This window comes from Athene cunicularia (genome assembly GCF_003259725.1).
Source record: "Athene cunicularia isolate RWA chromosome 3 unlocalized genomic scaffold, athCun1 chr3_part1, whole genome shotgun sequence".
NCBI lineage: Eukaryota > Metazoa > Chordata > Aves > Strigiformes > Strigidae > Athene > Athene cunicularia.
Genome location: NW_020799097.1, coordinates 2,272,738 through 2,292,217, shown reverse-complemented (window position 1 = coordinate 2,292,217; position 19,480 = coordinate 2,272,738). Strand labels below are relative to the sequence as shown.

At 38.8% G+C, this 19,480-nt stretch overlaps 1 protein-coding gene across 1 annotated transcript in view; it reads left to right on the top strand.

Moving 5' to 3' along the window:
• The window catches only part of KIF13B (kinesin family member 13B), a 115,484-nt gene that overhangs the window by 77,950 nt on the left and 18,054 nt on the right, over positions 1-19,480 (top strand). Inside the window, exons 25-34 of the mRNA XM_026846379.1 lie at positions 1,333-1,362; positions 3,178-3,277; positions 3,607-3,733; positions 5,281-5,336; positions 6,642-6,766; positions 7,877-8,053; positions 9,620-9,712; positions 10,682-10,834; positions 11,830-11,907; positions 12,560-12,613. Of these exons, the coding sequence (XP_026702180.1) occupies positions 1,333-1,362; positions 3,178-3,277; positions 3,607-3,733; positions 5,281-5,336; positions 6,642-6,766; positions 7,877-8,053; positions 9,620-9,712; positions 10,682-10,834; positions 11,830-11,907; positions 12,560-12,613 (993 nt within the window). The remainder of the gene's footprint in view (positions 1-1,332; positions 1,363-3,177; positions 3,278-3,606; positions 3,734-5,280; positions 5,337-6,641; positions 6,767-7,876; positions 8,054-9,619; positions 9,713-10,681; positions 10,835-11,829; positions 11,908-12,559; positions 12,614-19,480) is intronic.

Genomic DNA, 19,480 nt, shown 5'->3' with positions numbered 1-19,480 from the left:
CCACAGCCTACAAAGCAAGTAAGCTGGAGTTTCTCTCCTACTGCTGAACAGAACAAGTTTCTTAAGAGGCTTCTGAGACACAGTGATTGATTCTTGCAAATTTTACTTGAAAGCTATTACACACCCACAATATACACATGCCCCTTTTAGCCTGTTTCCTTAAGGGGATAAGTCCCAGGTGAGCATCCTGTCTGTCTCACCCTGTTTCTTCCCCAGTGAATTTCTCATCTCCTGACCAGTGTCAACTGCGTCCAACAGAGCTGACAATCCACAAAAATACTACATTACTTCAAAAAGAAAGACTTAAGCTCCGCTTGAGAGAGAGACTAGCGAGTTGTGTCTGACACTGATAACCCACCTGGGAAAGGGCTATTGAAAACCATGTTTTGTTAGTCCTGTTGCTTACAATAGCCTTCTGACTTGACCAACTGGATTTTTTAGTCCCCTTATTAGCATTTCTTTATCTTGAGTAAATCGGTATCTGCGGAATGTCAAAGATTTTTCTAAAGACCTTGAACTAAGAAAAATGCCTCTTCTATATGGCTTTTTAATTTTATCTTGGCTACGTTTTGGCTTTCATTATTAAGATACAAAAGTAGGCTCCAGTGGCTTCTTATTACTTAAATAGATATGTAATAACTCGGTGAGGATTGGAGCCCTCCCTGCTTTTCAGTTCACTGTGCAGGAGTGGCAGTTGTGCTTAGGCTCATTGCAAGTGGCTCTGCTTGTGATGAATGTCAAGCATGAAAGGTGGTGTCTCCCATCAGAAAATCAAAATGTCGAAGGTCTACATTGCAACTCCTGGTGTGGCAGACAGAGTTATTCTAACTCCCTAACAATTGGCTTAGATGTTTACAGGTTTCTTTCTCCTCTAAATGCTACAGCAAGCTTACCTCAAATCCTTTATGCCAGACTTCGATTTTTCAGTGCTTGCTGTAACATTCATAGTGAACTCTTTCAGGTAAAGCAGCACGTTTTTCCTTGCTGCCCAGGTTTAACAGATTTCAAGTTGTTTCGCTGTAACTCCTGTTTCTTTCTTAGGCTAATCTAAGTATTCCACGTTGCTTCCATTTATGAAGACTTCTAATAGCTATATTTCTGTGAAATTTATCTGTTATAATTGTTGGATTGCTCTAGTTTGTATTTAAATGAGCTGATAGCAGCAGATCTCTGGGATGTCAATGTGTTTTCATTCTATGATCATACCATTGCTAAGCTCGGAGTTTTATTTAAGACTGCTAATACTGCTTAAAATAATTACACCTTTTGCATTCAACGTGTTTCCTACTATCAAAAAAATCCAATGACATGGCTTTGCATGTTTTGGCCTAGGAAGAAGAGGATGAAATGGACAGTTATCAGGTAAAAAATTTGATTTTTCTCTTTCTACAAACTCAGACATTTTCAGATTAAAACATGTTAGAGGAAGATCAGCATTTTCTCTTTGCAGTACTGGTTGGATATGCAGAGAGCCTGTCTTCTGAAGAGACTAAAAGCTCAAGAATAGCATAGAGTCATAGAATCGTAGATTGTTATGCTGCAAAGCCATGTGGTGCATTAGAGAAGCAAAAGAACAAGATGCCTTAATGTGTATTTCCAAACAGTTGCTTTTTGCTTTTGGTGTTTTGGGGGAAGGAGTCTTCCTCCTTGGCAAACTCTGGTTAGGTTGAGATTGTCCTCATTAAGAACAAGAATAGGCACACGGCAGTGTTGAAAGATGCAGTCAAAATACCTCACGCTGTTTCATATTATGAATGTGCTATGTGTATGAGAGCTGGAGTATGGTGCATAAATAATCCACCCTTGGGCAAGCAAGGGGGATTCCTGGAGCTTTAAGACAGTAGTGATAAAACTAATGACATCAGCACACTATTGTTTGTGTGTAATGTCACAGTAACATGAACCTTAGAGGGGAACTGATGAGGTACACTATCTGTGATATATTTTTCATCTCGTTGTGAATAACTTTAACAGAAGCACATCATCGTCATTATAGATCTCAACTTTGTATAATGCAAGCAACCAGAGATTTAGGTTTAATGCTTTTTGACAGATTCCAGCATATTTGTAGGAGTCTACGGGTGAGTAATACAACTGTAGTTTTATAGTCTTACATCCACCCATTTTTCTTGACAAAGTGTTTGCTAGTTTGATGTGGAACGAATCTGAACGGCTGTTGCCATAAAAGAGACTTGCCTGAAGGCATCCCAGAGCTGATAGCTCATCTTTGTGGCACCCAACATGCTGCATGTAGAGTATCATTCATCATTTCTGAGCATTTCTGCACCAGAGACAAATGAACAGAATGTTCTTAAGGATACCGAGGTGGGTTTTTTGAAGGACATGAGCATTTAAGAAAAAATATTTTATAAGGCTTAGTTGCAAATGCTGTAACTAGGGACAGTGGCGTGATGCAGGGCAGGGATGGATCCTTAATACGAGGCTGCTAAACACTGAGTGTGATGGTGAGTCATGGGTAAGGACTGGGGATTCCAGCTGTGCTGCAAGGTAGTGGTTGGTGAGTTTTAGACTAGTTTGGGGGACAGGATGTATAAAGTGAAGTTTATTTAGCTGGGTGGTACAGAATAACAGCTAGAGAAAGAGATGCCTCAGGCTGGCAAGTGAAAATACTTCAAATAAAGTTGGAAAGTTAAAGATTTGGACCTGAGATAAAAAGATAAGAGAACAGGGGTTGTTTAACCTTGAGAGGAAAAAAGGCTCAGGTGGGATCTTGTCAATGTATGTGGATGAGGAGGTGTAAAGAAGAAAGAGCCAGGCTCTTTTCAGCCGTATCCAGTCAATGGACAAGAGACACCGACTCTCTACATAAGAAATGTAATTTTTTTTTTTTTTTTTTGGGGTGGAGTTTCCATCCTTGGACATACTCAGATTCCAACTGCGCAAGCTGCAGTGGTTGACCCTGCTTCGGGCACAGAGCAGGGTTGGACTAGACAATCTCCAGGGGTGCTTTCCAACCTCAACTATTCTGTGTTTCTGTTTAAGTTGTCCTGCACAAAAGAAAATAGAGAAGAGCTAAGTGACTCGTTGGACTCTGTCTGTCTTATCTGCTTCTTGGGTACAGGATGAGCAGAAGGGTTGAGGAAATGTGTAAGCCACAAACAGGAAACCTTGGCTTTCCTGGGTCAATATTTAACATGACCACTTTCCTCTTCACAGGATAGGGATTTGGAGAGGCTCCGTCGGAAATGGCTGTGTGCCTTAACAAAGCGTCAGGAGTATCTTGATCAGCAGTTGCAAAAGCTCGTTGGGAAGCCTGGTAAGCAAAATACTCTCAAAGGTAACAACAGTGGTAAGTTGAGACACTTATGCAGACACTTTTTATCTTGATATATTGTAAAATTTAGAAAAGAAGTTAATGGAGAGTTGAGACTTGACTCGCTGGTAATTTGCTTTCAGTGAAACCAAAGTAAGAGACGCCTATCTGAAATTGTTTGTTGTTCTTGTATGCTCTGTGTTTCTCTGTGTGCTGAATTTCTGATCAGAGTGGGTTTTACTCTTGTTATGGATGGTATAAGATCATCGACACGTGATAAAAGCACTGAGTAAGAAATACTCTCTGTCCTGACTGATGTCCTGCTTCTGCAGATAAAACAGAAGACGATGCAGATCGGGAGGCACAGCTTTTAGAGATGAGGCTAACGCTCACGGAGGAGAGGAATGCTGTAATGGTTCCTTCTGCTGGCAGTGGGATCCCTGGAGCTCCAGCGGAGTGGTACGAACATACATTGCCACATGCAAGAACGAATGTAAAAATGATGCATGGCCTGTTCCTGCCTTGGATTGTTGCTTTTTTTTTTTTTTTTTTTTTTTTGCTTTCCTTAATCTGACCTCTGTACACTGTATGAGCAAAGTTGTTAAAATTAGGCCTCTTGCTTAAATTATTTTATTAGGCCATGTATCTGAAATCCAGAAATGCTATTTAGTAAACGATACTATTATTGATCAGAGTGTAATTATGACCTTCTGAAAAAATGGAATCAATATTTATTACCACTGCACTTACCATTTTAAAAAATTAGCTAATATGTTAATTACCTAGTTCATTCGCTTAAAAGGCTGCTTTGTCTTAATAAAACTGCATCTACTGGAAGATTTTGTTGTGCTCCTGGTTTGAGCGCAAAGTCTGTTTATCCAGCAAGTGCGCCATGTAATTTTCTAAATGTTAAAAATAGTAAACTACGGTGGACTGAGATTGCCTTACTGCAGCAGCTGTGAGTAACAACTGCAGATAAGGAAGCAAGGTTGTTTCACTTCAAACCTCTTGTCTTCAGTTGCTTTCAACTTTCTGGAATTTTTTTCCTGAGCAAACCTCTAACAGTATTTATTGATGGAATACAATGTCATGGAGCTTTAAGCTGAAATTTGTTAAAGCTAGTACTTCTGAAACATCAAAATGGCAAATGCTTGTTGGAAACACGTCAACTTTCACATCAAAGTGCTTGACTAGGTTTGAAAACAGTGGAGCTGCAGGAAACTTAATTGAGGAAGAATCTGTTTTGAACACATTTGCCCCAGAGAAATGTTTAGTATGATTCAAACACCTTACACATTACATAAGACTCCAGCCTGCCCTTGTTGACTGTAAAGTTCATCAAGTCCAAGTTTGTCATGACATGGCCACATTTACAGCTAAAATTGCAACAAGGAGTCTTAAAGTCTTTCATGCTTCGTGTTACATTTTTAGTGCCTTTTTAATGTTGTGTAGCTTAAAAGTGCTAGGCCATGGAATATTTAATTTTAAAAACTAAATACCAAATGTGTTACCCCTTCTTCCATGATATGAAAGGTTCCTTAAATGGCAGCTTTGACTCTTAAAATATGTGTGTTTTGTAAGAAGGAGTAGTAACTGTGTCGTGTGGCAGCATCAATGTTAGTTTAAAAACTTCGGCATTGGGTTTTCTGTTTTTTTTACTCTGCTGTCTTCACTGCCATCACCAATGCCGAGGGGTTTGTGTTTAATAAATGTGTGTCAGAGTAAATAAACTTAATTTTAGTATGAACATTTTAGAGGGAGAAAACATTTCTGTAAGCAGAGGTCAAAGAATATAATACTTGTAAGAGATCTGGTATAAAAGAAATACCAGTTTAGTTGAGTCGCTTGGAATCTGCAGCAGTAAATTAAAAGAAAGCCATTTGCCAAGGTTATCAATGGTCTGGCTTAAAATTGCAGTTGTACTGTATGTAATGTGGGCTTGTATCGTGTGCTGGGTAAATCTGCGTTAGGTTAAATGCTGCCATTGTCCCTGTCTTACATTTTAGGACTCCTGTGCCTGGTATGGAAACTCATATTCCTGTTATTTTCCTTGACTTGAGTGGTAAGTGGTTCTTAAAATGACAGAGTAGTCTGAAACAAACTTTGTACAACCAATGACATTTTAGAATGTCAGCAAGCTAATAAAATGAAGAAAAGCCCAGAATGGCAGGTAGATTAATTTGAGAGTGCACATTTTTCACTGAAACATACTGTTTAATGTTTCAGAATACACAGCATTATATATAGAAGGAACCATAGATTTTAATAATCCCAGTGTTTTGCAGATATTTAATAAGTAAAAGAGAAATAGTCAAATAAGTGCACCTGAGGGAGCAAACGGCAAAAGCCAGTGTAAAGAAGTAGTTATTGTTAGGAATGTTCTTTCTGAGGTCTCACAAGGATATAGCACTGATGCTACATCCGATAATTTTTTTTACTGATGACTTAGAAGAAAATGTGAAATCACTGGTTAATAATGCCTGCATGTCAAAAAAGCATGGCATGATGAGCTCAAATTAGTTTGGCAGAGTAAGTGTTTCTTTAAACAATGTATGTTTCAGTACATCCAAATGCAAGATCCAAGTTGAGCAACGTATTTGTCAGATATTTCTACCAAAAATGGGAAATTGTAGCCAAGAAAGCAGCACCCCGAAAGTAGTGCAGGGAGCCAACAGCACCTAATCACTTGAGCAAATCCTTGTCAGGATGTTAAAAACAGGGTTAACACTTGGATGAGAAGCATCAGGTGAGAGTGGAGAGGTGGCGTTCTGCCTGTTGTCAGGAGGGCTTTGCTGCAGTGCTGTTTACATTTATGGTTTGTTCACCTCAAAAAACACATTGATACATCAAATGGCTTCAGAGAGGAGCTGGTTAATAATTCATTCATGGTGAGGGACTCGAGCCAGAACAGGTTAAGCTTCTCAAAAAACAGATTTTGTTTAATTATGATCTAAAAGTACTGTATTTTTATTTGTTCAACCAGCAGCTTGTCTTTTAAAAAAACCACAGCACCTAACTAATGCCAAATGAGCAATGTATGTAGTGTGGTTGAGCAGCAGTGCTGAAAATACACCTGCGGGCAAGGAGGGGGTGTTTACAACTGGGAGTGGGAGAGATTCCTGCACAATAGAGGACTCTATAAGGCAGGCTTGAGTCTGTGTCCCCAGATCTTTGTGCACACTTTCTGTTTAGAAATGGGATTGTTTCTGAAGTGGAACAAAGTGGGGAGCTCTTCTTTTGTAGGTAGAGTGTAAGTAGCCAGGTTGGGGAGTTAGTGATGAAAATGTGAATTCGTGACTTGCTGAATGTTTTTAAAAAGAATAATCGCTTGTGTCTCCTCACCTTCTGCATTCACCTTTGTTTCTAGCTGATGACTTCAGTTCCCAAGATAACCTTGATGACCCTGAAGCGGGTGGGTGGGATGCGACTCTTGTTGCAGAAGAGGAGGAGGAATTCTTTGAACTGCAGATTGTGAAGCATCATGATAGTGAGGTAAGCAGAGATGCAGACTGGTATATTTAGGTTAGGAGTCTTTTAATTGCTCTCCTTATATCTTCAGATGTGAAAATAATGCATCAAAGATGGCATGCAAACGATACAACTCTTGTTTCTTTTATGACTGACTTTGTGTTTTCAAGGAATATTTGATAGTATAACCATGATTTGACAAGGGTCTTCCTTCATCTAAATCCAAGCATTACAGAAGCTTGGGATTCTGAGTTCCTGTTTAAAAAAGAAAAAAACAAAACAAACTCCCTGAGCAAATCAGAGTATGGAAGCCCTCAGCTGAAAAACCAAACAATCTTAACTGTTGCTATGGTTAACATCTTTACTTCTGCGCTGTTACATTCGTTATACTCCATTTGGCCACATAGCGCATAGTTCTACAGTTTTACAGTTGTTGGTTTATAGTTTTTGCTATTAAGTTTAGAATGTCTGATTGATTTATTTTTTTTTATTTAACCTTAAAATTTTGCTTCTCACTCTGAAACTTACTTCTTTTTATATTTTTAGAGGAGCTTTATTCCTGTTGGTTTTCCTAGGTTTTTTTGTTCTGTTTTGTTTTTAAAGCTTGGGAAGATAGCTACCAGGCCAGTTTTTTTAAATCTTCAGTAATACTTATATTTTAACATTCAAGAAGAGAAATTCCGGCTTTAGCTTTTTGCTAGAAATTTTTTAGCAAAGTTCTTTCTCAAATACAGACAAGAGAGTTTATGTCGTATGATGGAAGATTTTCACTGCAATCTCTCTTGCTCTCTGGTTTATCTTAATAAATTAGGCCAAATGGTCCTGTAGTTCTGCATATTTTATAATTTATTTGCAATGATCCTGGGTATTCAAGGATCTTTTTTTCAAGAGGAAATGTTCCAGAGTTTGAGCAAGTTGGCATTTTTAATCCCAACGTCTTCATTTGGCAAACTGATCTTGATTTTTAAATGGCCTCTTCTAAAGTGCAGGGATTTTTCTTCATAGGGAGTGAAATGGAGAAGCTGACTCTCAAAATTTATGTATTATGTATTTTTGTTAATTATGCTTAATTAATTACAGTTAATTATACACCTAATTATGCTTATTAGAGGATACATTTTTTTTCCTTTGCAGGTGAAAGCAGAAGCCTCATGGGATTCCACAGTCCACGACTGTATCCAGCTCAGTAAAGGAACAGCAGCAGATGAAAGAGTTTACCTTATTGTGAGAGCCACTGTCCAGCTCAGCCATCCTGCAGAAATGCAATTAGTGTTACGCAAGCGCATTTGTGTTAATGTGTATGGCAGACAGGTATATCTTTTATAATCCTTCACACTTTCACTCCACTCTGTGTTTATCACTGCTGTGATTTGTGCAATATGCTGCTGCTGTATCTCTTTTTTTCCTGTATCTACTTTCATCTCTGCCTGAATGGGAGCACTGTATCAATGGCATGCATCAAGATTTAAGTTGCCAAGTAATTTTCATAGTATCTTTTATATTGCGGATGATGATGCAGCTTTTTTTAAAGGCTTAAGGGCATCTAATTATGAGACATTTGCTTTTAATTTGTGTTAACTACTAAGTGCTTTATCCCCCATCACTGGTAAAGTAGAGTTAACTTCTCCTGAGCTTGGAGTTCATGTTTTGCAAAAACTACACATCAGGAGAAACTTGTGTGTTTCCCTACTCCTCCAGTATGTTCACACATTACTGCTAACCATTTCTATTTATGCATTGAGATATATAGAGATAAACCAGCAATAGCTGGAACACAGGTCCCCTTGTGTAGTTTAAGTTGATCACTCTTGGCCTTCTATGTTTTCCAGTTGGCTTGTGCTCTTACCATAACATGTAAGTGAGAGCAGCATGTTGGATAAATGGAAAGCAGAAGGTTGTCATTCCGTTTGCAGCATCGTGTGCTGAAAATTATTTGATTTTTGAGAAAGATGACAAGGAAGAATTTGTTCAGCATTGTCTCAGAATCCAGCTTCCCCTATCAGTGATAATGACAAAGCAGAAAGCCTGAATTGTTATTCTGTTTGCACATCTGTAGTTAAAATCTGAAGCAAGAGCAGAAGAGGTGTGGTCACACCCAGCAGCCCTGTAGGCAACTCTAAACTGCTTTTAGTGCTAGGAATAGAAGAACTACAGCTCTTAGTGCTTAAGTCAGGCAAAAGCTTTTTCTCAGAAAGGAAACAGTGAATTTTTTGTCAGGTAGAATGGAAGAGTGTATTCAATAGATAAATTGAGCGTGCCAATAATTACAATTGTGTTAAGTCTTCATCAATTCTGTTTCCTACAGATTTAATCAGTGATGTTTTTTACTTTTATTCGACGTGGAATCTTTGGCTTTCTTGTTAGGTTTCTAAAAATCCTCGTCAATAACCTTTCCCGGTTGTTCGTCTCAGCAGCATCTTTGAATGACTCATCTCTGCATTAATTCAACAGTCCAGTTCTTAACCCTGCAAGGCGCCAAGTCAGCATAAACAATGACCATGCCCCCTTAAATCATTCTTCATAACGATCTCTTTGGTCAAGAATTTAATGCCTGTACTTGTCAATATTCAAGACAAGTCATGTAGGGCTCTACCAAAAAAAAAAAAACCAAACCCCTTCTAGAACTGGCAAATGCTTTGTGTGCTGGTTAAGCAGTCACCTTGCAATGAAAGAAGTTAATCCTTCCTCTGTATCTAAAATACCGACAAGCAAATGATTTATCTCCAAGTTAAAATCTTTGACTCTAACATATTTATTGGCTAATCTCTTGGATTTGTACTTTTTTCTTTGTAAGCTATATTTACTTCAGTTGAAATATGTTAAACCATGTTTTCCTTAAAGGAAGAAATACGTTCTTTTTTTTTTTCCTCCCCACAGGGTTTTGCACAGAGTTTCCTCCGAAGAATGTCTCACCGAAGTTCCATTCCTGGCTGTGGTGTCACTTTTGAGATAGTCTCAAATATTCCAGAGGTGAATAAGAAATGAGAGTATCTGACTCTGATTTCCACCCACCCCCCCTTATTTTGAGCATGCTAGTTCTTGCTGCTGCAAGCATAAACTGTGGTTCTTATAAAAGATTAAGCATATTCCTTTACATGCTGTGACTTAGCAGCAACCTATGTCTTATCAGTGTCACTATGCATTTTGTTGAGTGAACATCTATTTGCTCAGGTCCTTGAAGAAACATTTTTAAAGAGAGAGGAAAGGGTAGTAAAGATGGGTGGGTGAAGTGCCTGATGTGGGGAGCATGAGAACATGTGAAAAATAACAAATTGGCATTTTCTAAGTAATGTCTTTATGCAACTCTTGATTCCTGAGCATGTTCCTAGTTAGATGCTAATCCTTTCCTTCCAAACAGATGCTCTATCAGAGCACTTGTAAAAACATTAACACGTGAAGAGCCAAAAGTCTGATTGCTGCCTGATTCTGTCTTTTATGTTCTGCTGTATTTAGCACTCTGTGTTGAAATGTTTCTCAAGCAGCGTTCTATTTTTCTCTTGCAAGTCACTTGAAATTTTGTTTTCCTCACAGTACAGATAATGCCCTGGATGTGTTTGAGCACTTTTTAATTACAAAATATCTGAATGCAGCCCTTTTGCTAATCAATGGCAATGTCTCACTGTGAGACTCTCAAAACCCCCCCAAAAAAACAACGACCTAAAAAAAGGCAAAATCAAAAGAACAGTAACCATGTTATAGCTTGAGATGTCTGTGACAGTGGTAGGAGCACCCGTGCAGTTTGCATGGCACAAGTTCCTTTGATTTAATGAGGCTTATATTTAGAAATCTCCAGTAAGACATCTGAATCTGCCCCTGAGCTTGAGGGCAAACAATGTTGAATCTGTCCTACATGTTTGAAAAAAATGTATTTTCTTCAGGACTGCTGTGGGAGATTTTTATTTTACTTTAAAAGGATGACGTTTCTTTTCATCTTCCTAGGATGCTCAAGGAGCTGAAGAGCGGGAGGCACTAGCCAGAATGGCAGCAAATGTTGAAGATGCAGCTTCAGCTGACTCCGAAGCCTATATCGAGAAGTACCTGCGGAGTGTGCTGGCCGTGGAGAATATTCTCACCTTGGATCGTCTGCGCCAGGTCTGGTTTTTAAGGCTGTAGCAGATAGCAGAGAATATACTTACTGTGAGCAGTGTATGGCAACGCACACCTTCTCCTAAGTGCTTACAATGGCCGACAAACCAAACACACCACTTCAGTGCAGACCTCAGCTGTGCAAAGTGAGCCTGTGGCAAACATCCAAAGAAGCAAATGTAGCTCTCTACAGAGATGTTCTCATTCAACTACCTGCAATGTGGATGGATGGGACTGGGAGCTTTATATTAAATGCACTATTATGGGATGCTTGGTTTGTTTTTAAGGCTGTGCATTGCTAATTATGGTTCAGAAGAAGTAGTTGTGTGGCATTAGCTTTTGCTTCTGAAGCTTGGGCTTTAGTAATAGTTTCCGAAGTTGCTAGTATAATTCTTGTCATTTTGCCCATATTCTACCTTGAAGTAACCAAACCAGTTCTATCAATAAATAGGACATTGATTGGGTTAATCTTAAGTACTGTAACTTGATCTGTTTACCAGGAAAAATGCAGGAGAGAGAAACATTTATTGAAAATTGTTCTTCTGGGTATAAATTATGCAAGCACAAAAGTGAGTTATGCAAAACAAGCTGGAGTATGTGCCTGCCTACTATAAATTTAATGGTGAAGTGCGATGCACTCTTTAAGTATTGAAAGCAAGTTCTCTGTCGTATCTAATTAGTTTAAAGGATTAAAATAGGAGCTCAGCTAGGAAAGGGAGTCTTACTCTTTGCATCTGTAAGTCATCTAGACTCAGAACTAGCCATAAAATTTTGTGTGCCGATCAGTAAAATATTAGATGTTAAAGTTTATCCACTCTTACACTTCTTACCACGTTACATGCAAGTTTTAGATTACAGTAGACTTTACAGACAGGAGCCTGTGCAATAAAGCTGTTTAGAAACATTTTTCTTGTATAGGCAAAACTACCCTGGGATGATTGGAGCTTAGATACTTGTAAAACATGCCTAATTTTTTTGTTTTACTTCTCTATGATTGTCAGGAAGTTGCTGTAAAAGAGCAGCTGATGGGAAAAGGAAAACTCTACCGCAGGAGCCTGAGCTCTCCCAATGTGAATCGGGTGAGTGTTCCATGCTGGCATCTGCAGCATATTGAGGGCAGCAGGTCCAGTCTTTCAATTACAGGTTCCTATGATGCCAGAGTTGTGGAGTAAAGCAATAAATTTCCTTCAGTTTGACCCTTCTGTTTGTCTGTGCTATTTGTGAGCATGTAAATCGCTAAGTGGAGACAAAATCTGCACATATTCCTGCTTTCATCATACGGGCTAGTATGCTTGAAAGTACCCATAAATCCAGACTATCTGAAAAAGCAACAAAAAACCTACTTCTGCATTTATTTATTTTATTTTTTCCTGAACACTGGAGGTTTTTTTCATTTAGCTATCAAGCTGAAGATTTTTTTTCTTTAGAAGATTTGAAAGCAAGTTACAAGTATTTGCTGAACGTAAATTTTGTAAGTGTTGTGCATAAGAAGGATGAAATTTCTGTTGTCCAAAATTTGGAAAGAAATCCTTTGATAGAACTGGTAATCAAACTTGTCAAATTCTGGCTCCTTCCAGGTCAATAATTGGGATTTCACCTTTCACCTCTTGGATTTCAGTTCTGCTCTAACTGCAAAACTCTTTTCACCCTTCTGTGTGTTTGTCAAGAGGCATATTTATCCATTGTTTAAGTTTAGTTAAGAAATAATTCTGCTTGTCTTAACTATTTCAGCTTTCTGGAAGCCGCCAAGACTTGGCACCCCCCTATAACCTGAGCAGTAACCGGGTAAGTACCTGAAGGTCTCCTGGGTCTTCTGTAGACAAAAGATGATGACAGTGTCTGAACTATACCAATTACAGGGGCATAAGTGGGAAATACCCATTAAGAGACGAGGCACCCTTTTATCCTTGGGACTGTCCCTAGGACGTATTAGCTTTGGTTGTGCTACACTAGACTTCTCTGGGAAAGTTCTCAGGACTTCGTCAGTCATGTAACGCTGCTGCCAGCCTCTGTGGGATGTACTGTGGCAGCCCTGAGTTGAGCAGGTGAGATTAAAAGTAGCCATCCATCACACAGGAGTGCATTTATCAGGGGAAATTTTCTCATTGTCAAGTTTCAGAGCTCTTCCAAAGCATTCACCTGCAAACCTCCTGGGTAAAGGACAGGTTTGGGTTCGTATGTAAGTTCAGGACCACTTCTAGAAGAGAGTAGAGGCCTACAAAGAGAGTCTCTGACCTTCAGAGGGAAACCATCACTCTTTAGCTTGTGTTGGATGATAATTCAGCCCATTACACTCCTTAAAAACAACAGTATAGATCAAAAGTATTTTTTTAAAAAGCGAAAGATTACATTTAAGCTTATTTTCCAAATTCTAGATAAATTGAAGGGGCTTTTCCTGATAGATATTCTGCCCAGTGAGCGTGTAGTCATTTTAAAAGAGAGAATCTAGTGGTGACAAGGCATTTTAATGCATAATGCAGTTGCAAGGAATAATAGAATTTTGATGTAGTGCTCTAGCATTGGTTGCTAAATCTGCTACATCTGATCCATGTAGAGAATGCTAAAATATGTGCAGGTGATAAAGTGCTTATAGCAACTTCTATTTGGAGAGAACTGTGGGGTGTTTCAATATTGTAGGTTTTGAAAGGAAAAATTGAAGACCAGAGTTCCTAATGATTTCTGTTTTTCTCCTCCCTTCCCCTCAATGATTTCTCTTATTGCATGTCTCAGAGTCCAAAGGTCCCAGCAGAGGTAATGCATTAGGTCCACCTAATGAGTGGGATAATAATTTTATCTCACTATAAAGTTTATTTTGCTCACTTACCTGCTTTTACTTCCTGCTTTGAAGATGCTGCTGGTGGTGTGTCATTTGCAATAGTACACAGCAAATGAGTTTTCCCATTGAAAAGCCTGTCGTTAATGCAGTGTGAAACTGGTACAAATGAGAGAAGCTTCTCCTTCTTGGGTGCATCTTCTGGTTTGCTACAGAGCCGTAGCTATTTAATACCATTTCTCACAGTTCTTCGAACAGGGTGAAGCTATTTCAAAAATGGCCCTTCTTGGCTAAAAAAACCCAGAAAGATGGACGTGAAAGCAAGCAAATATATACCAGTCGTGTACATTAGCCTGGAGAGGAGATAAACGTTGAGAGTTTCTTCCAAATCTTTCTCACACTTCAAATAGTTCAGTGTTAACAACTCTTGATTTGTATGAAAGAATGATTTTAAATTAATACTGGGCCAATGGAAACATGTTTATCCTTTAATAGCAAGTTAACAGTCTTGGAGGAATGACTCTTTTTTTCCCCTTAGTTGTACCAAGCTTTGGTTAACTGGAGTTGACAAGTAGTGTTTTGCATGGAGTTTTGCAGCTCTTCACCATGCTGGAGCTGCTGACAGACCCCCTGTGCTAGAGGCACGTGGAGCTGTGATTGTGTAGCTTACCTCCTCGCTTGCAGTGTGCTGCGTGTCCAGGCACTCGGTACTCGGGATGCGGGAGGGTGCAAACTCCAATTAGAATTTTTCGGTTTCAGATGGATCTCTGGTTCAGTTTCTGTAGGCAGATGAGTGGAAGTTCTTGTAATCACAATGGAAACGTTAAGCAAATTCTTAAATGTTCCTATAGCACACAGACATCATAAAGCACGCTGGTGGTATCAGCCCTATCTATTTTAGCATAAAGATTCTGAGAATGGCTTGATATGTGGTGTTTCATTAAGTTAGATTTTGGTGAAATTTTAGTGAAAAAGAAGTCTTCTCCAGCAGTCATAAGTTGTTATTTTACCAGGAAGTTGGTTTTTAGAAGTGACTATGATAAGCTAATCTCAAACAAGTGGTTTATCATATCATAAGAAACATCAGTCACAGGGTAGTAACAGCACCCTGAATTGGTGCAGAATTAATCTGTCCAGCCTCTGTACTTTAATGTTAGTGGAAGCCCTCAACACATTTCAGAATATTCCTCTCCTTTTATTCCATTACCTTTTTCTCTCTAATTTTAACATTATTATTCCTTGCATTCTGACGGTCTTTACCATGGATTTTTTAGCTCTGTGGAAAGGGCTCTTGAGTCTCATTCTTCTACGTAAAGCACCATTCATACTGGTAAAGTTCCTTCATTCTTCAGCACTATGAATAACCAGGACTCATTCCCCTGTAAACAAGAATATTAAACAAGTTAGAACAAGAAGTAAAGATGATGTTGGTGCAACTAAAACAAGGCAGATCAGAAGTTTCCAGAATTAGGACCCAGATTCATCTTGCAGCCATAGTTGAATCTTTGTTACTCCAAACATGGATGGGTGGTCACACATCCCCATGAAGAGTTAGAAAAGTCCTTCTCTAAGACCGAAGCAGAGGTGTGGATTTGCCACATTTTGAAAAAGCATTAAAGAATATCTCTGTGTACTGACACTACAAAGAGCAGGATGACTCTCATGCTAAGATATGCATTCATGTGAGATATTTAAGTCACCATCGGGATTTTTTTAATAATAACTCATAAGATTAAGCTACCTAACTGGCTGAGAAGGCAGAGAGATGCCTCCTAAATTTACTTCAGAAGACAGTCTTGTGGATGTTTCATATTGGGTTAACAGGACTGCATTTGGTCTCACCTCTAAGTTACATCTGCTTGCTTAAATGAGAAAAAGCCAATTTTTACTCCTGGTATCACTACAGATATGGTTACAAGAGAGTGAGATTAATTTTATTTCACCTTGCACATCAACACATGTCAGGTGATGCTGGAGTATAGAGTCTCTTAGTGGTAATAAGATACGGAGCTGGATTTTTGCATTCCAGGGTGCTTGCATTGGAAGTTTAAAAATTCTGTTGACTTAAACTGCATGAATCAGATGCACAAAGAATGGAAGGCACCTCTGACTTATTTTCCTTCAGACTATCATCACCTGCTGATGAAAAATTTCTTGAGTTACTCTTAAAATACCTTTGCACAATACCCATTCTGTCTGACAGTCATCCTTCCTTTCCCAAAGTTCCAGTGGTTTGTAGCTCGAAAGAATTCTATCCAAAAGCCAAGACAAGACTGTGGCACTTAACCTTTGGGTTTTACTGGGAACCAGAGTGTTTTTCACCAAATTGGTACCATGTAGATCAATTTGAATAATCTTCCTGTTCATGAGAACAAGTGCCTTTTGACCCAACTGTATGATTGTATTTTAAGTGCTACATGGTTGCCTTTTCCTAAGCCTTTTCTGAACTGCTAAAATAATAAAACACAAGAACTGTTCATTTTTCTTACCCAGTTGCAGCATTTTATTGGTCTGTCAACTTCAAGAAAAGAATTGTTGTCAGGTAAAGCCTACAGATGACTTAGGTAGTGATCACCCATATTTGCTCTAAAGATTTTGTGCGTGTCAGTACCAACCCGAAATAAATCCCCTGGTGTTTTTCATGGAGGATGCGTGAAAGAAGGGAAGGCAGATGAGAAGGAGGAGAAGGTATTCTAGAAATAAAACTCTTTATAACCAGCTCTGTATCAAAATACATCAAGGGACATGCATTCTTCCGGTGGCTATTTTTGATTTGTTAAATTAAGTCACTTGACCTCTGTTTGGTCACTTGGCAGAAACCAAATATATTCATGAAATGATGGCTCCTCTGGGCAAATGATTTACAAGCTTCCTTCCTTTCTCTCACCACCCATAATAGAGGAAAGATCCACAGCACTTAAATAATACCAATTGCTTAGACTTGAAGTGTTTCAGTTAGTGAATGCACAAAGCAATCATGTGAGAGTGCTATATAACATGAATATGTGAAACTTGGGAACTTCATCAAGTTAATATAGTTAATAATTCTTATATTCCTTCTTTTTGTGAGATTGAGATGGGTTATCTTTCAGTCCAGCTTATTAAAATCAATCATTCATGAACTACCTTTTGCCTCTGTAGATTCTTTGCACAACAGTTGACCCTTTCAGTTGTCTCTGGTACTTTCTTTTGCAAATATTTCTCCACCTGTTGCCTTGATTTACCTACTTTTCAATGGTTTACTGTCATCTTGGAGTTGAGGCTCACGTTACCCCCAAAAAAATCTCACCTTCAGTCTAAAATGATGATCTTTCTGCTCTCTCCAAAGCAAGTGTTATTTAAAAACCCGACATGCCTTAAATATATGGCCAGACAAATCCTTTTATCACAGGCACATTCCTGTTCCCAGAGGACCTTTATTTTATTTAACCTAGCGAAATATTTAAAACTATGTAGAAAATATAGTCATCCATAATACCAGGGCTGAAGCAAAATTTCCTAGATCCTAAGGAAAAAGGCTTTTCCTGAGGAAAAAGTCACTAAACATTGCCATTCTTTCTGTACAGGATGAATATTCTGCAAGTGTTTTGCTCCATTTCTTACATACTCCTTTTTTTTTTTTTTTTTATCCTTCTCCAAACAGGTCTAGAAAGTCAAATACTTGCCTGAAATTATTTTTGTTGGAACAGTCAATGAAAGGCACTTCTGACTCAACAAATCGTGATTCAAAAATGATTCAGTTGCTCCTTACCTGCATTGAGTTGGTGTTCTAGTAAGCTAGAACACTTTCCCATAATAGTCTTTCTGGTTTTTATATCTCTCTGGACTCCAGAAGCACTTAGACTTGGCCTTATAGCTAGAAAATTAAGACATTTCACCTTTCTCCATTTGTCTTTAGTAAGTGGATCATTATCCTAAGATCCAAAAGTCAGTAATCAAGCTTTGTTATATGCTCCAAAAAAGCAGCTTTCAGATGCTTGCACTCTTTCATAGTTCTTTTTCTTAACGTAATGCCAACATCTACCAGGCTGATGGCAGACCAGATGGCAACAAGACCAAACAGTATTTCAGGATTGTTTGAGTCTTGTGATGACTTCTCACCGAATAGTCTTTTTTTTTTTTTTTTTTTTTGCACCACTGAGCTGGTGCATCCAAAAAATACTGAATTATGCTGAGATATTTTTCCTCAGCTGGATAGAGTATGAACTCTTTTCGCATGTTTTGACTCTTCTGCAAACTTAACCCATCAGTGGGAGCCGGAGAAGGAGATTCCAGGAAACATTTCACATCCTGAAGGGGACGACAGTTTGAGTATAGCCTGAAGTCGTTGGCTGTTTTCATGCTGACTTTCAGTGTCTGCTGCCATGTGTGAAATGATCATAATGGCAGGTTAAGAAAGAAGTTTCTTGAGCAATATTTTAAATGGATAGAAGTGAGGCAAGACTGCACGTGGTAAGGTCACCTGAAAGAAACCTGCACTAGTTGAAACACAAGACTGCAAAAGCCTGAATAAGAGTTTCTGGGGAGTGGAATAGGAAAGAATGTTTCATAGAAGCATTTTGTGGAAAGAATTTTTCAGACATAGACATGACTTTTTGATGTGTGTAAGATAAATGAGTTGCAGGTCAAAGACAATGTTTAAGTTGGGGGCTTAAGGTATGGGTAGAACAGCTCTGTCGTCCATGCTGATAGAACAGGAAGCTTTCAAGAAGGGCTTAAACACCAAAGTCCTCAAAAACACAAGACTAAACAAAACCCTGGTATTACTGCTAGTCCCGGCCTGGGTTATATCAGTTTTGACATTCAGAATGGCTGCCTCCAGTGAAGTCAGACATCCGTTAGCCTTTAGGTATCCCAAATGTTACTTCACAGAAACAGCTCCTGCTGTCTCTACATCTGATAATAGGGATGTTAGCTGGTAGAGGGCTGAAGACGGGTACTGCTCTGCAAAAGTGCAAGTTACTTGCTATTCAAAGCAGGAGAGCTTCTAAGGGACTAACTTATAGATCCAAATGGAAACGATTTTTGCTCTGGGCTGCTCAGTGTGACCTTCAACCCATTGGAGAAATCTATTCCTCCTATCCTGGCTTATTTATTATTTGTGAAACATTCATGACTTCAAGTTACAGTTAAGATTAGTTTAGCTGCCTGTCATTTTTCTGTTCAAGGTCGTATTATTTCCTTGCATCCAACAACATGAAGCTTCTTGAAAAGGTGCATTTCCCACTGCTCTTCCTCCAGAAAAAAAAATACATGAAACTTGTGGTCTGGGATGTAGCAGGTTTATCCATCCCTTGTGACTCCTTTGTAGTATGTTCGCTGTATCATCTCCTGAAAATATTTCTCTTTCTGTTACATCTTTTTAAAAGAATAAGTAAGATTCAGATACAATATAATCCAGACAAGTACAGATACTGTACCAAAGGTAGCATAACTCTTTACGAGAAGTGAGATCAGACTTCAGTTTGTGTTGGTTTGAACCATCCTGTCTTTGCCACCTCTATTTTTGGAAAGGTGAAACTTTACAAGCTTGTAGTCCTGAGGGCACTCTGCTACCTGAACAGGACAACACTTTTCCACAGACATTGAGAATTCTCCTCTCATTTGAGACCAGATTCTTTTGACCCATAGACTTAAACGGATATTGAATTGCCTTAAGGTCTCCTATAAATTAAGTAAATTAGCAACATATAGCTTTATTAGAGCCTGCTCTTCAGCAGTATAGAGAAACTTGGGCAGGCACTGCGAGTGTGCCTGTATCAGAAGTTTGCAGGACAGCCACACGGATGTCAGCACCTCCCTTTCAGCTCTGCACACCTAATGTAGAGCTCAGTTTGGTGTAGGAACATACCGTCTTGTATCCACATGAAACTTTCAGC